General features: G+C 39.8%; 1 protein-coding gene across 1 annotated transcript in view; it reads left to right on the top strand.

The window, feature by feature from the left end:
* Positions 1-15,298, top strand: part of LOC130837233 (cytochrome P450 4X1) — a 47,944-nt gene that overhangs the window by 17,798 nt on the left and 14,848 nt on the right. The window contains exons 2-6 of the mRNA XM_057710048.1: positions 4,363-4,504; positions 5,678-5,722; positions 7,535-7,662; positions 10,213-10,340; positions 10,425-10,579. Coding sequence (XP_057566031.1) covers positions 4,363-4,504; positions 5,678-5,722; positions 7,535-7,662; positions 10,213-10,340; positions 10,425-10,579 — 598 coding nt within the window. The remainder of the gene's footprint in view (positions 1-4,362; positions 4,505-5,677; positions 5,723-7,534; positions 7,663-10,212; positions 10,341-10,424; positions 10,580-15,298) is intronic.

Genomic DNA, 15,298 nt, shown 5'->3' with positions numbered 1-15,298 from the left:
CCTAAAACTAAAAATAGAACTATCATATGATTCAGCAATCCCACTCCTGGGCATATATCCAGACAAAGCTATAATCCAAAAAGATAATGCATGCCTGTGTTCAAAGCAGCACTATTCACGATAGTCAAGACATGGAGATAACCTAAATGTCCATTGACAGATGAATGGATAAAGAAGATGTGGTGCAGAGATAAAATGGAATATTACTCAGCCATACAAAAGAACAAACTAATGCCATTTGCAGCAACATGGATGCAACTAGAGATTGTCATACAAAGTGAAGTAAGTCAGAAAGAGAAAGACAAATACCCTATGATACCATTTACATGTGGAATCTAAAATATGGCACAAACGGACCTATCTACAAAACAGAAACAGGTTCACAGACATAGAGAACAGACTTGTGGTTGCCAAGGGGGAAGGGATGGGGGAGGGATGGACTGGGAGTTTGGGGTTAGCAGATGCAACATGTTATATACAGAATGGATAAACAAGGTCCTGCTGTATAGCATAGGGAACTGTGAGGGTGAGTCAAAAATTATCCGCACTCCGGTTATATTAAAACTTCTGTTGGCCACACTATTTTATCAGTGCTCTCTGTTCAAGGCTAAAGTCTGCCCAGTCACTGCTGTGCAGGTGTGAAAGTGTTATATCAGTTCATTTGTAACTGCAGTGTAAGCAAAAATGGATGCCCCACTTGTGATTTGCACGAAAGAAGAGCAGTGTGCAGTGATTTGTTTTTTGGTCTGAGGGTGTACCTGGTGCCGCTATTTATCGAAGACTTTGTGCACAGTATGGAGAAAGTGTTTTGTCTCTAAGAAGTGTGTGTGAATGGATAGAGAAGTTCAAGGAAGGTCGCACTAGTGTTAGCAGCCCTACGAAGACGAAGATTCACTTCTGATGAAGTGAAGACTGTGGTGCATTTGTGGCTTGCAGCTCACCCTAAATCATTTTTTAATGAGGGAATATGAAAGCTTGTTGACAGATGGACAAAGTGAATTGAAAAGCAAGGAGATTACATTGAGAAATGATGTATTTGTCTTTTCTAAAAGTTAATTAAAATAAATTCTACAGTCAGAGTGCAGATAATTTTTGACTCACCCTCATATATTCAATATCCTGAGATAAAACATAATAGAAAAGAACATAAAAAAGAAAGTATATATATGTATAACTGAATCGCTTTGCTGTATAGCAGAAATTAACGTTGTAAATCAACTATACTTCAATAAAAAGACTACTTTGTTGAATGCACACATATATTAGATGCTAAATACATTCATTCATTCAAAAATCTATTGACCACAAAGAATAGACCAGGTAGACTGACTTTTATTCGGTAGGCCAGTGAATCCCAGCCAGTGTGGGGGACCTAGTGTGTGTTTATGCAGAGGTGTGTGTGTGTGTGTGTATGTGTGGGCATGTGTGCTTGTGTGTAATTCAGGGGAAGTCCGGGTAGATAAGTAGCTGTTGGGCTCCATAGTTCAATTCGGGTTTGAATCCTTACTACTAGTTGCTGGCTATGTAATCTGAGAGAGATTACTTAACCTCTCTAAGGCTCAATTTCCTTATCTGTAAAATGGAGATTGCAATTGTATCTGCTTCATAGGGTTCCTGATGTAAAGATTAAAGACTGTAAATTATGGAAAGCACTTGGTAGTATGAGTAAAAAATGTGGCCCACCATGTCAGCAAACAAAGGATGTTGCAGCCATCAAGCCACTACAACCACCCTGGTGAGCCCTGAAGGAATTCAGGATGGAGATAAACAGGCAGCAGCCCAATGCCAAGTCCTCAACAATGCAGTCACCCCAGTGGTGCTCCCTGTGGGGATTCAGGATGGAGAAAATCAGGATGCTGTCCCCACATAGCTGAGGTGCATATCAGAGGAATGATCTCAGTGAATACAGACTCTCGCATCTTCCCAGACACAGAAAAGCACTAAATTCCTTAACTTGAGATCTGGTTTTCTTTAATTAACTGTAATCTTTTGAAATTTCGACTACATAGCCTTTGTTGCAAAAACTCCTATATCTCCTGGTCTCTCCCTTACCTCCCCAGAGCAGTTTCTCAGAGCTACCTGAGAGGCTGAATCCCGGGCTTAAGTCCTCAGTTTTGTCCACCAAATAAAACATAATTCTCACCTTTTAGGTTGTGAATTTCTTTTCAGTCAACAGCAGCACCTAGTTCATCGTAGTGCTTGGCAAATGTTAGCTATTACTATTTCTCAGGGGACTAAGCATTTTTCGAATATTTCTGAAGTGTTTCCTAAATATGTGATACATATTTTCAAATGTAATTAGATTTGTGGATGAAGAAATATAAATTCATCTATTACAGGATTCACGATAGCTTTCTGTTCTTTTTGTCCAGGCAAGAGTTACTAAAAGTATAACCAAATACTTACGGCTGAGGGTGTCCATGACAATTTCAAATCTAAAGAAATAATCCTCATATCAAGTTGCAATTTCCATGAGGGCCTGTCATATATTTCATTGCATCTCTATTGCCTGGCACATATAATAGGCACTTAATAAATACTTATCTGTTTATTGTTTGCAAATGAATAAATATTTACCTTGTCGGAAAACACCATTTGCACTGTTGGTGGGCCCTTGCCGCTGGCTTGATTGTGGGAATGTCAGCAAAACAGAGTCTGCAGCATTTCAGGAGCTAGATTACAAGCGTCTCAATGTTTTAGGGCCCCTAAACTCTCCAGGGAACACTTCATGGGTTAGAGCTGCTAGCTGGTAACAGAGGAACTTGGGAGCTGAAGTTTTCCACCTTTCCTGAGGGAAAGAGCAAACAATCACACAGCAAATTCTGTGATTGGTCACACAAGGAAGAACTTGCCAGCTTTAAGATTTCTTTGCAAGTCAGGCCCCTGCTCCGATGTGTAGCTAGGCACAACCAAACACACACACAGGTGCCCCTCCACCCTGGCGCTTCGTATAGCTAGCAGATGTAAATGGATCTTATTGTAAGTGATTGAGAAGTGATCTGGGGGTGGGGGTGCATCAGCTTGAAGCGGGATCTGAGCTCCCTGACCGGAGATTAAACCCCAGCCATGGTGGTTAGAGTGCCAAATTCTTAACCACTAGACCAAGAGGACCAGCTGGCTTGAAATGGGACCTGAGTCCTCATCTTCTTTGGAGAAAGAGTTCAGCAGAGAGACGAAGACAGTAAAGTGGGTACAATGCTTATGAGAAGCAGAGTACATGTGAAAAGGACACATGGGTGGGCTCAGAGAGAGAGAGTCGTGCTTTGGGGGTGGCTTAAATTGCTTCCATGGGGGCAGTCTTCCAGGTTCCCTCTGGCCGGTCATCTTGGTCATTGCTCATATCTGGGCTGACTCAGGGCCCTCCCTGGTGCGCACGCACATCTTTTAGCCAGGATGGATTCCAGCATGATCGTCTCTGGGAGGTTGGCAGAACATATGATAGATTGGTGCCCCCTCCCTTCCCTGACCCCTGAGGATCTTTTCTGCACATGTGTGGTCTAGGAAGTCTCCTTGATTCCAAAAAATGTGGTCATCTTATTTTTTTACTCTAGCAGAACTCAGCTCCTCTCTGCTCCTGTCATTTCTTTGAAATGTCAGCAGGAGACAAGCTCCAGCTGCTCAGCCTGAGGCCCATTTACCTCCTACTCAGAAGAACTATTTAAATGAGCCATAGAAATCTGCTTATCAAGGCAAAACGTTCATCTCTGATGGCGGTATTTGTACACTAATTTATAAATGTTGGAAGCTCAGAGTTTAGTTTTTTGAGTTTGCTTCAGGCTTTCCACATTTGTATCAGTGAGTCTTCTGCTGTTATAAGGGAAAAGAATTGGGTTTTTTTTAGACGGAGCTGGTAGGTTTTCGGAGGAGCATTTACTATTAAGTCATGAGAAAGAATCAGTCACCAGTAATTACGGAGAGAGAATGCTGAGCTGGATGGGGTGGGGGGGTCATGTTCAATCTACTAACGTGTTTTCCTTCGCATGTAAAAGCATTGTTTTGAGCTGCCAGACCCCACTCCTAATTTAAGTGTGTGACGTTGGTAGGTGAGGCAGAGTGTGTGACTCTGCTCTCTTCACCCTCTCACCTGGGAAAACAACTCACAGTATATGTCATTCAACAGTGATGTGGTCTGGGGATATAACATATATTTTTATTGAAAAGATGAATACACTAACTGTGTTTAGAAAATTATAGCCCAGGCTTGGAAATCCCAAGGAATATGTGTTCACTCACTTTCAGGAAAAGGGTCAAGCCCCTCTACCTGTGGGACCTCATCCAGGCCTTGAGCTCAACTTGCAGCTGTAGAGGGGATGAGTCCAGACTGGCTGGCTGCTCTAATTTCTTTCACTTTTTTCACTGCAGATATTTCAGGATGGTAAAATGGAGAAGCTTGAGGATATTATAGAAAAATACCCCTGTGCCTTTCCTCGCTGGGTTGGGCCCTTTCGGGCATTTTTCTATATCTATGACCCGGACTATGCAAAGACATTTCTGAGCAGAACGGGTAAGAAAAGGGATGAATCTCAGGATCCTAATCCTCCTAGGCGTGACATGCACAACCCACAGGCAGGATTCGGTAGGAATTCTGAAGCAAAGATTGGTACTGGGCCTTTAAGAGACACTGGGGGACGTGCGGGGAGGTTTCCCACCGATCCTGAAGGGGATTCCCACATCCCCCAGTCCCTTGTCTAGTTCAGATTCCCATGGGCCCCCTTAGGTCAGTGTATCTTAAAGCCCAGCTGGCACCACCAGATTTCCAGGGCTTTCCTTTGCCTCTCTTGGTTTCGTGACCTCGGCATCAGCAGTACTCCCCACTCCCATCCCCCTCCTTGAGCATAAAGTCTCCTTATTCTCCTGAAGGAGACTTCAGAAGTAGTCCCTCTGCTGGCTCAGAAGGTACACCTGAATGTAGATCACCCATTTACCAGTCCAACCTCTGGACGGTGGTCTAAAATGTTTTTGTTTTCTGCGTATTTCTCAGCTGTGTTCCCTTTCGGGGTGTAAGGCATCTAACCTTCCCACGAGTCCTTTTTCAATGCTTCCAGGCTAGATTATCTGAAACCACAAAATCTACACGTCCAGTTTTTGCTCCCTCAGCTTTGTAAAACTAAGATCTCATATGGTCACCTTTCTTTTTTGTGCTGTTACCTCTGTTACTCTTAGTAAAGCCTGATAGAAGAAAGCAGCCTTTCCCCGAAAACCTCCATGTCGCCCAGTCCCCCGGCTCTGATTTGTCTCATGTTCACCTTGTAAAGGACAAGAGCTGTAAAACGCTCTCATGTTAGAGTTCACGAGAACCCTAAGAGGGTTCTCACGCTCTGGGGTCTGCCGGGCCCTGCTCTAATAGCTAACTTGCTTTCCAAAAAGGATGTGATATACTGTCCCAACTCCTGTTCTTGACACTTTGCAACCCCCAGGCAATCTGTTTCTGTTGGAAGAAGTGGAAACAAGGAAAGAATCTCGGTTTGTGTACCTATCTGCCTTCTGGGGCTGCTGTTGTCAGCTTTCTGAACCATGATTTGTAGTTTCCCCAGATGGCCAATGGCTCTAGGTAGTGAGCCCTGGATTCCCTTTTACTCACTATTTGTGGTTAGTGCAGGAAAATGAAGAGAACCTTCACCAACTTTGGTAATTTTCCTCTAATGTTGTCTTTCTTTTCCTCTGCTTAACTCTGCAGATCCCAAGTCCAAGTTCCTGTATGAGTTCATGGTTCCATGCCTTGGTATGTATGTGCAAATGAAGGGGATGACTGACCCACTATCTCGTGAAGTCCCCTTTCTATAGTAGAGCATGCCAAGAAAACTCAAATCAGAATTCAAAAGCATCGAGAGTATGGTTAGATATTTACTGCAAGTTTTCTAGGGGTAGGTCAAGAGGGAAGCCTAAGGTCAACACAGAGCAACTTCCTAGGAACCCTTCTTGTCCATTTCTCTCCCCAAAGTCTCATTTGCAAGATAGCATGTGTGTGAATCTGTCTCATCTCTGTCTTTAAAACTGCAGTCTTAACCATCCATGTTCTTTATTTTATTATTTCTTCTCTTGTTTTCTTGGATCTTTCCCTTTCCTTTTGCAGTTTCTCTATTTCCATATGCAAATCAGTAAAGTTTTGCTTCAAAGTGCAGTTTGGAAATATTCCATGAGCAGATAAATTAAGCTTTTTAGTCATATAATTGGTATTTATGTTAGACAAGGAAGGAATTACATGAAAGAGTATAGGTTTTGGATTCAGAGCTACTTGAATTTGAATTCTGCCCTTTTCCCATCCCCACTGACTAGTTAAGTGACCTTGGAGAAGTCATCTAATTTCTCTAGGCCTCTCTTTCCTCATCTTTGAAAATAAGAATCACAGTAATATCTCTGAGCTCTTGTGAGGATTAAATGAAACACATATTTTCAGCACTTAGTGTAATGGCTGGCATTGTAAAGGTGTTGAACCATGCATCACAAGCCTGGAATGTTGTAAGTACTCAATGAATGACAGCAATTATATATTAATAAACTTTCAGGTCCTTTTGAAGCCAAATCTTTAATTACCTCCTTGGTAATAGAAGATTGTGAGGCATTAGGTTTGATGAGTGTTTTCACTTTGTATCATTTACAGATGTGAAGTGCACAGTAGCACTCAAGGAGAGGATAGCTGGGGACAGACTGGACACTCTTATCCAGTTCCTTGTGAATTTTGTGTTCACACAAGAGTTTATGAATTGGTTTGGAGTGGAGAGGAGATGAATATTTGTTGTGCCTTTACTGTGACCAAGCTAGACGCCTTATGTATACACCTTCATTTAATTTGCACAGTGACGCAGTAAAGTAGATATTTATTGTCACACTTTATCATTGAGAAAAACCAAGCCTCAGGGAGGTTACATGACTTAATTACTATACAAGTAGTAACTGGTGATTTCAGGATTAGCACACTCATTGGGCTTCAAAACTTGGGGTCTTTCTTACAATGCTAAATACATCCATCCCATGTGCAAGCATCAAAACTCACTTCAATCTTTTTTTTTTTATAAGTTTATTTATTTATTGGCTGCGTTGGGTCTTCGTTGCTGCACACGGGCTTTCTCTAGTTGCTGCGAGCGGGGGCTACTCTTCATTGTGGTGCGCGGGCTGCTCATTGTAGTGGCTTCTCTTGTTGTGGAGCACGGGCCCTAGGCGCGTGGGCTTCCATAGTTGTGGCACATGGGATCAGTAGTTGTGGCTCACAGGCTCTAGAGCACAGGCTCAATAGTTGTGGCACATGGGCTTAGTTCCTCCATGGCATGTGGAATCTTCCCAGGGCAGGGCCCGAACCCATGTCGCCTGCATTGGCAGGTAGATTCTCAACCACTGCGCCACCTGAGAAGTCCTCACTTCAATCTTAATATATGAACTCACTTCAATCTTAATATATGAGCACTACTTTGATATGCCACTGTGTCATGACTACCTGTGCATCAATAGTCACTCCATTATGTCTGTGTTCCTCACCTCTTCTTCCGCATCTCACCTAATAAAATGGCATGCGGTTTTGTGCCTTTTATTTCTCAAGGAAAAGGACTAGTGACTCTGAATGGACCCAAGTGGTTCCAGCACCGTCACCTACTAACTCCTGGATTCCATTTTAATACCTTGAAATCATATGTCGAGGTGATGGCCCAATCTGTGAACACAGTGCTGGTAAGTGAAGGGACAAAAGTGCTCTGCTGTGTTGCAAAATGCTTCCAACAGGGGATGTATTAGACATCTGCTTAGTGGGTAGTGAAAGTCAAAGGGGGATGATTTCTAGAAATTAACCAATGCACAAGTACCCACTGAGCAATGAGCGTCCATGTAAGCTTTTGCTACGGTTCTTTGGGTGATAAAAGAAGGTGAAGATCTGACTATCCACTTGAGGTATATTTTGAGATCCTATGGCAGTAAACCAAATACCAAGCAGTAACATTCACATGGTAAGTGCTGTGGTGACAGGTAAGGAAACCAGGAGCAGCTATAATAGCTTCAGATTCAGAGGAGACTCAAATTTACCATGAAATATGAGCTGGACATGAATATGTGGATAATGTGGATAAAGACATTCTAGGCACAGTGAGTTAGCAGGAGGAAAAGTTTAGATGTTGGAATGGACTTGCCTGAAGGCCATAGAGGACCTAGAAAGAATGTATCTACAGTAAAGTTTCAGATGTGAGTTTCCTCTTGCAGGTAGTGGAGTATCATTAGGAGCTGACTTGTGCCCTTCCAAAGGGGCAGAAGGATGTTGCACAAGAATATTCCTATGGGTGGTCCCTGATTTATACATGAGTTCTTTTCCAAAATTCCACTTGTATGTGGTATATTTTTAATTTATAAATTGTACGTATTTGAAAATAAGACAAGTTATTCATTAATACAGTTTCATCACAATGCTTCAAACACCACAAACAGAGCCAAGGTTTCCCTCCACCTTCATCTGCAAACCCATCCCTTTTTCCAAGAGAGAACCACTGTTACTAACTGGTTGGCTGGGTTCGCAGCCAAGCTCACAGAAGTGTACTTAACCTGAAGTCAACGGGGATTGTGATGAAAATACCCCTGTGAATTCTCGAGGCGGAGAGCTAGAGGCACAGGCGAGGGAAGGAGGGAGTGTGCTCTTCCGGGTCTGGTGCTGTGCAGTTTTATGCACAATTGCAAATCAGCCAGTGTGATATTTGAGTTTATCTACATTTTGATGAACCATTTCTTTCTCGCTTCTCAGTTGCATAGTTCCCTGAGAGTCCTCTCACAGTTCCTCCTCTGCTGAACTGTTCCAAACTACCTCCAGCTTTTGAGCCTCTCTTTTGCTCTCACTTCTTCTAAACTCATTTTTTTTTGGTCTTCCTGTAAGTTTTCTTTTCTTTTTTTAAATTTTTAATTGAAATATAGTTGATTTACAATATTGTGTTAGCAAACTCACTTTTTGTACTCAGTAAAACATGTAATTCAGGATGAAAGCAATTGACTAAACAATTGACACTTGGGTAAAAGGTTTTTTAAAATTTCTTTGCCTTTTTTTCTGTGGCTTCCAAATCCTTAGCACCTAGCTATAGACATAGGGGCTCAACAAATATAGGTTGATCTAAACCTAAACATTTAGATTTATTTGTATTTTTACACATAGAATGCTTATTATGATGAATACATTTTCAACAGGGAACTTTGTGTCAGTTTAAGGCACAAAACATTTTGGGTAGTGTAAGTAAGTCATTTTGGGGGGAAAGTAAAGTGGATACAGACAGTGCTTGGCTGGGAGCCAGCTCCCAGCAGCTATTCCTGTTCACTGCTTCCCTCTGTACCCTACTTATAAATTTAAAAAAAAAATTTTTTTTTTTAAATTCCAAGTTTAAGTGTGGTTATGGTAGTTAAGAGTAGTGATGGGTGGTCTAGCAATTTGGAGACTGAAGAGGGAGGAAGCCCTAGGGAGAACCCTTGTAATTATGGGTCTTGTATGAGATTATCTGTTTTACTGGACTCTGATCTGTTATAAAACATACTTATGATCACAGTTGAAAGGCCAAAGATACTAACTTGCCCTTTTGCCAGATACCTGGTTTGTTCCATGCTCTTTCTCACCCAGCTGGGTGCATTTTTCCCTTCCTCTTCCAAAGTAAGCACTTGGCTTACTTATCTGAAAATTAGTAAACAGAAATCTCATTTAAGATGGAGTCAGGAGGCCAGAAAGGGGAGCTCTCACATGCTACCACTAGAGGTCAATTGCAGATCCAGTAGGAAGAAACCTACCTTTGCATCTCCAACAGGAGGAAGGTTACTACATTACTACCCAGCAGGAGAAAGGAAGAATTTCTCCTCTCCCAGCAACAGCCCAGCCAATGAGACTGTCCCAACTCAGCCAATGAAAAACCACTACATTCTGAACTCCCAGTTTCCTTCAGTGGACTCTTTGTTTATAACAGCTCCCTCCAACTTCTCTTTCTTCTCTATAAAAGAACTGTCTTCTCCTTTGTTCTTTGGACTTGCCTATGGTTCACCACAGACTGCATGTCCTGATTTCAGTTCTTTGTTGTGCCTAAATAAACCCATTTTACTGGTGAAGTAATTGGCAACTGTTTTAGGTCAACATTTACTTATATGACCTTTGGCTCCTGCTAAGTCAGGATTGTCTCTGTTACATAATAAGGGCAGTGTCAGGGAGGAGCCTTCAGATAAAAGCAGTTTGATGATGATGATGGTATTGATCTTGACCTCCTGTGCCAGGGTAAGTGGGAGAGAATTTGTGGCTCTCAGGACACACTTCTGGAGATCTCTGAGCACATCAGCTTGATGACCCTGGACATACTCATGAAATGTATTTTCAGCTGGGAAACCAACTGCCAGATAAACAGGTCAGTTACAGGAGGGGGGAAAAAAGCTTATTTGCCATTATCTAAGTCATTAATTGACATTTTATTCCCCACTCTCTCTTCTAGCACCCATGATCATTATGTAAAAGCAACACGTGAAGGCACCAATATCCTTTTTTACCGCGCGTACAATTTCTTTTATCACCACGACGTAATTTTCAAATTCAGCCCTAAGGGCCACCACTTACAGGAGGTAAACAAGATACTGCATCAGCACACAGGTATTTCTCGAGTTTGGATTGTCCAAGTCCATACACTGTCATAATTGTATTGTGTCTCTCTAGAGGAATAAGCCTCAATGTGAAAGAAAGAATTCTTAATGTTTCGTTAATGTTCTTAGTGGAGCTTTTATATGGACACTGCTCAAATGAAATACAATTCCTGTAGAAGTTTGCTACATCCATAGTAGTAGTCTTACCAGAATTTTTGTAAATGTTACACCATTTTTATTATGTGCAATTTTTATTAATACAAACGTAATATAACAAGTGGGCATTTAGCATTTTAAAGCATCCATGGCATATGGCTTTTTGCACAGTGATTGCAGTAGTAATGACAAGCTAAAAACATTCATGCGACATAGGAATGAATAGCGGAACAGACTAAACATGGACATACATTCAAAAGAAAGGGGATGTGGGGGGCTGTTCAACGCCTATAAAGCTTAAGTTATGCAAGATGAATAAGTTCTAAAGATCTATTGTACAACATAGTACTTATAATTAACAATACTGTATTGTGCACTTAAAAATTTAAGTGGGTAGATCTCAAGTTAAGATCTTAAATCTTACCACAATTAAAAAAATAAAATAAAAGAAGCTTGCTTCGAAAATAGTTTTAGCAAAACACAAACATGAAAGTTGAAATCGATTAAGCTTCTTAAGCAATTCAACATCTCTTTTTTTGTATGGCTCACTGGAGGAAACAAGAATGGATTTGAAGGTATCTACGCGAACTTAGTGAAAAAAATTCTTCACATTTTCTTTCTATTACATAACTATGATGAAAAAACAAAATGTAGAATATTAGGGGGAAATTAAATGTTGAATTTATTAAAAATAAAAATTTTTCACATTTAAAAATTTTTATTAGCCCAATTTATCAATATTTTCTTTTACTGCATCTAGATTTTGAGTGATAGTGAAAAGCCTTCCCCTATCCCAGAATGTCTCAACTGTGGCACAAATGACATTTTGGGCTGGATAAATCTTTGTTATCCAGACAGTGAGGAGCTGTCCTGTGCATTGTAGGATGTTTAGCTACATCCCTGACATCTACCCACTTGATGATAGTAGGATTCTGACAGTTGTGGCAATCAAAATATCTCCAGACATTGCTGAATGTTCCCTGAGCATAATTGTCCCTGCTTGGGAACCACTGCCCTATAACCAGATTGTAGAGAAATTCATTCATGTTTTCTTCTAGTGTTTGCATGGTTTTGTTCTTTTTGGATTTAGATCTCTGATCCATTTAAAGTTTATTCTTTTGTATGATATGAGGAACTGCCCGAATATTTCCAAATGGTTATCCAGTTGTCCCATCACCATTTATTAAAAAGTTCCATCTTTTCCAGTGATTTGAGATAACCACTTTTATCATATTCTAAATTGACATATATACTTGGACCTATTTCTTGACTTTCTTTTCTATCCCATTGGTCTGTCTATCTATTTGTGTGCTAGAATCACACTGACTCACTTAAAGAGATTGTGTAGTATTTTTTTAAATTAATAAGGTATTTTTCAGGGGGTTTTAGGTTTACAGAAAAATTGAGCAGAAAGCACAGAATTCCCATATATTAATAGTTCTTCACCCTCCCCCCCATATACACAGTTTTCCTTATTATTAACATCTTACATTAGTATAGTATATTTCTTGTAATTGGTCAGCCATTTTTATTAACTAAAGTCCATAATGTAGAGTTTACTCTCTATGTTGTGCACTCTGTGGGTTTTGACAAATATATAATGATATGTTTCCACTATTACAGTATTATACAGCATAGTTTCACTGCCCTAAAAACTCCCCTGTGCTCCATCAACTTATCCTTTCTTTGCTCTGAACACCTGGCAACCACTAATGTTTTTACAGTCTCTATAGTTTTGCTTCTTCCATCTCATTAATTGGAATCATACTGTATGTAGCCTTTTTAGATTAGTTTCTTTCACTTAGCAATATGCATTTAAAGTTCCTCCATGTATTTTTATGGCTTGATAGCTCATTTATTTTTATTGTTAAATTATATTTTATTGTATAGGTGTACCACAGTTTGTTTAGCCATTCACCTATTGAAGGACATCTTAGTTGCTTTCAAAAAGCAAAGTTTTGACAATTTTGAATAAAGCTGCTATAAACATTTGTGTGCAGGTTTTTGTGTGATTTTTTAAGTTTTCAGCTCCTTTGGGTAAATACCAAGGAGGATAATTGGAGATTGTATGGCAAGAATAAGTTTACTTTCGTAAGAATCCACCAAATTGACCTCCAAAATGGCTGTACCATTTTGCATTCCGACCAGCAACGAATGAGAGTTTCTGTTGCTCCACATCCTTGCTAACATTCAGTGTTGTCAGTATTCTGCATTTTGACGATTCTAATAGATGTGTAGTGGTACCTTATTGTTGTTTAATTTGCATTTCTCTGATGGCACATGATGTGGAGCATCTTTTCATATGCTTGTTTGCTATCTGCTTATATGCTTTGGTGAGGTGTCTGTTAAGGTCTTTGGCCCATTTTTAAATCACTTTTTTTCTTATTGTTGAGTCTTTTTTTTTTTTAAGTCCCATACTTTTTTTTTTTTTTTTTTTTGGGGGGGGTACAACAAGTTCAATCATCTGTTTTTATACACATATTCCCGTATTCCCTCCCTTCCTTGACTCCCCCGCCGCCTTGAGTCCCCCCCACCCTCCCCGTCCCAGTCCTCTAAGGCATCTTCCATCCTCGAGTTGAACTCCCTTTGTTATACAACAACTTCCCACTGACTATCTATTTTACACTTGGTAGTATATATATGTCTGTGCTCCACTCTCTCTTCGTCTCAGCTTCCCCTTCACCCCCCACCCCCTCCCAAAACTCGAGTTCTCCAGTCCATTCTCTGTATCTGCATCCTTGTTCTTGTCACTGAGTTCATCAGTACCATTTTTAGATTCCGTATATGTGAGTTAGCATACAATATTTGTCTTTCTCTTTCTGACTTACTTCACTCTGTATGACAGATTGTAGTTCTATCCACCTCATGACATATAGCTCCATCTCATTCCTTTTTATAGCTGAGTAATATTCCATTGTATATATATGCCACCTCTTCTGTATCCATTCATTTGTTGATGGGCATTTAGGTTGCTTCCATGTCCTGGCTATTGTAAATAGTGCTGCAATAAACATTATGGTACAAGTTTCTTTTGGGATTATGGTTTTCTTTGGGTATATGCCCAGGAGTGGGATTACTGGATCATATGGTAGTTCTATTTGTAGTTTTTTAAGGCACCTGCAAACTGTTTTCCATAGTGGCTGTACCAACTTACAGTCCCACCAACAGTGCAGGAGAGTTCCCTTTTCTCCACACCCTCTCCAACATTTGTTGTTTCCTGATTTTGTGATGATGGCCATTCTGATGGGTGTGAGGTGATACCTCATTGTGGCTTTGCCATGCATTTCTCTGATGATGAGTGATGTTGAGCATCTTTTCATGTGTTTGTTGGCCATCTGTATGTCTTCTTTGGAGAAATGTCTATTTAGGTCTTCTGCCCATTTGTGGATTGGGTTATTTGCTTTTTTGGTATTAAGCTTCATGAGCTGCTTGTCTATTTTGGACTTTAATCCTTTGTCCATTGTTTCATAGGCAATTATTTTTTCCCATTCTGAGGGTTGCCTTTTAGTCTTGTTTATCTTCATAGTCTCTTAATTGTGTCTTTTGCTGAGCAGAAGTTTTTAATTTTAATGAAATCCAGCTTATCAGTTTTTTTTTCTCTCATGGATCATGCTTTTGATGATATATATATATATATATATAGCCAAACTCAAGGTCGTATAGATTTTCTCCTATGTTCTTTTCCAGGAGTTTTATAGTTTTACATTTTACATTTAGGTCTATGATACATTTTAAGTTAATATTTGTTAAAGGTGTAACATCGATGTCTAGATTCTTTTTTTTTTTTTTTGGGTGAGGGGAATGTGGATGTCCTGTTGTTCCAGCACCATTTGTTGAAAGGACTATTCCTTCTACACTGAATTGCCTTTGCTCCTTTGTGAGAACTTAGTTGGCTGTGTTTGTATGGATTCTATTTTATTCCATTGATCTATCTGTTTCTTTCTTCACGAATACCAGACTCTCTTGATTACTGTAATTTTAGAGTAAATCTTGAAGTCAGGTAATGTCAGTCTTCCAACTTTGTTGTCCTTTTTTAATTTTGTATTGCTGTTCTGGGGCTTTTGCCTCTCCATATAAATGTTAGGATCAGTTGTTGATAAACACAAAGTAAGTTGTTGGATTTTTTTTTTTGTGACTGTGTTGAATCTATATATCAAATTAGGAAGAATACAATATTGAGTCTTCCTATCCATGTTCATAGAATATCTCTCAATTTATTTGGATCTTTTATTTCTTTCATCAGGGCTTTGTAGGTTCCCTCAATTAGGTCTTATACATATTTCATTAGATTTATTCCTAAGTACTTCATTTTTTGTTCTAATATAAATGGTATTATATTTTAAATTTCAAATCCCAGTATTTTTTATTGGTAGTATATAAGAAAGCAGTTGACTTTTGTATATTAACCTGGTATCCTGCAACCTTGCTATAATTCCTTATTAGTCCCAGGTGGTTTTTGTTGATTCTTTGGGATTTTCTACATGGACAATTACATCATCTATGAACAAAGACACTTTCACTTCTTCCTTCTCAATCTGTATGTCTTTTATTTCTTTTTTTTTTTGTATTATTG

Source organism: Hippopotamus amphibius, chromosome 1 (genome assembly GCF_030028045.1).
Source record: "Hippopotamus amphibius kiboko isolate mHipAmp2 chromosome 1, mHipAmp2.hap2, whole genome shotgun sequence".
In the NCBI taxonomy this organism is placed as follows: domain Eukaryota; kingdom Metazoa; phylum Chordata; class Mammalia; order Artiodactyla; family Hippopotamidae; genus Hippopotamus; species Hippopotamus amphibius.
The sequence above is the reverse complement of the archived record's forward strand: the minus strand, read 5'-3'. Positions and strand labels throughout refer to the sequence as shown.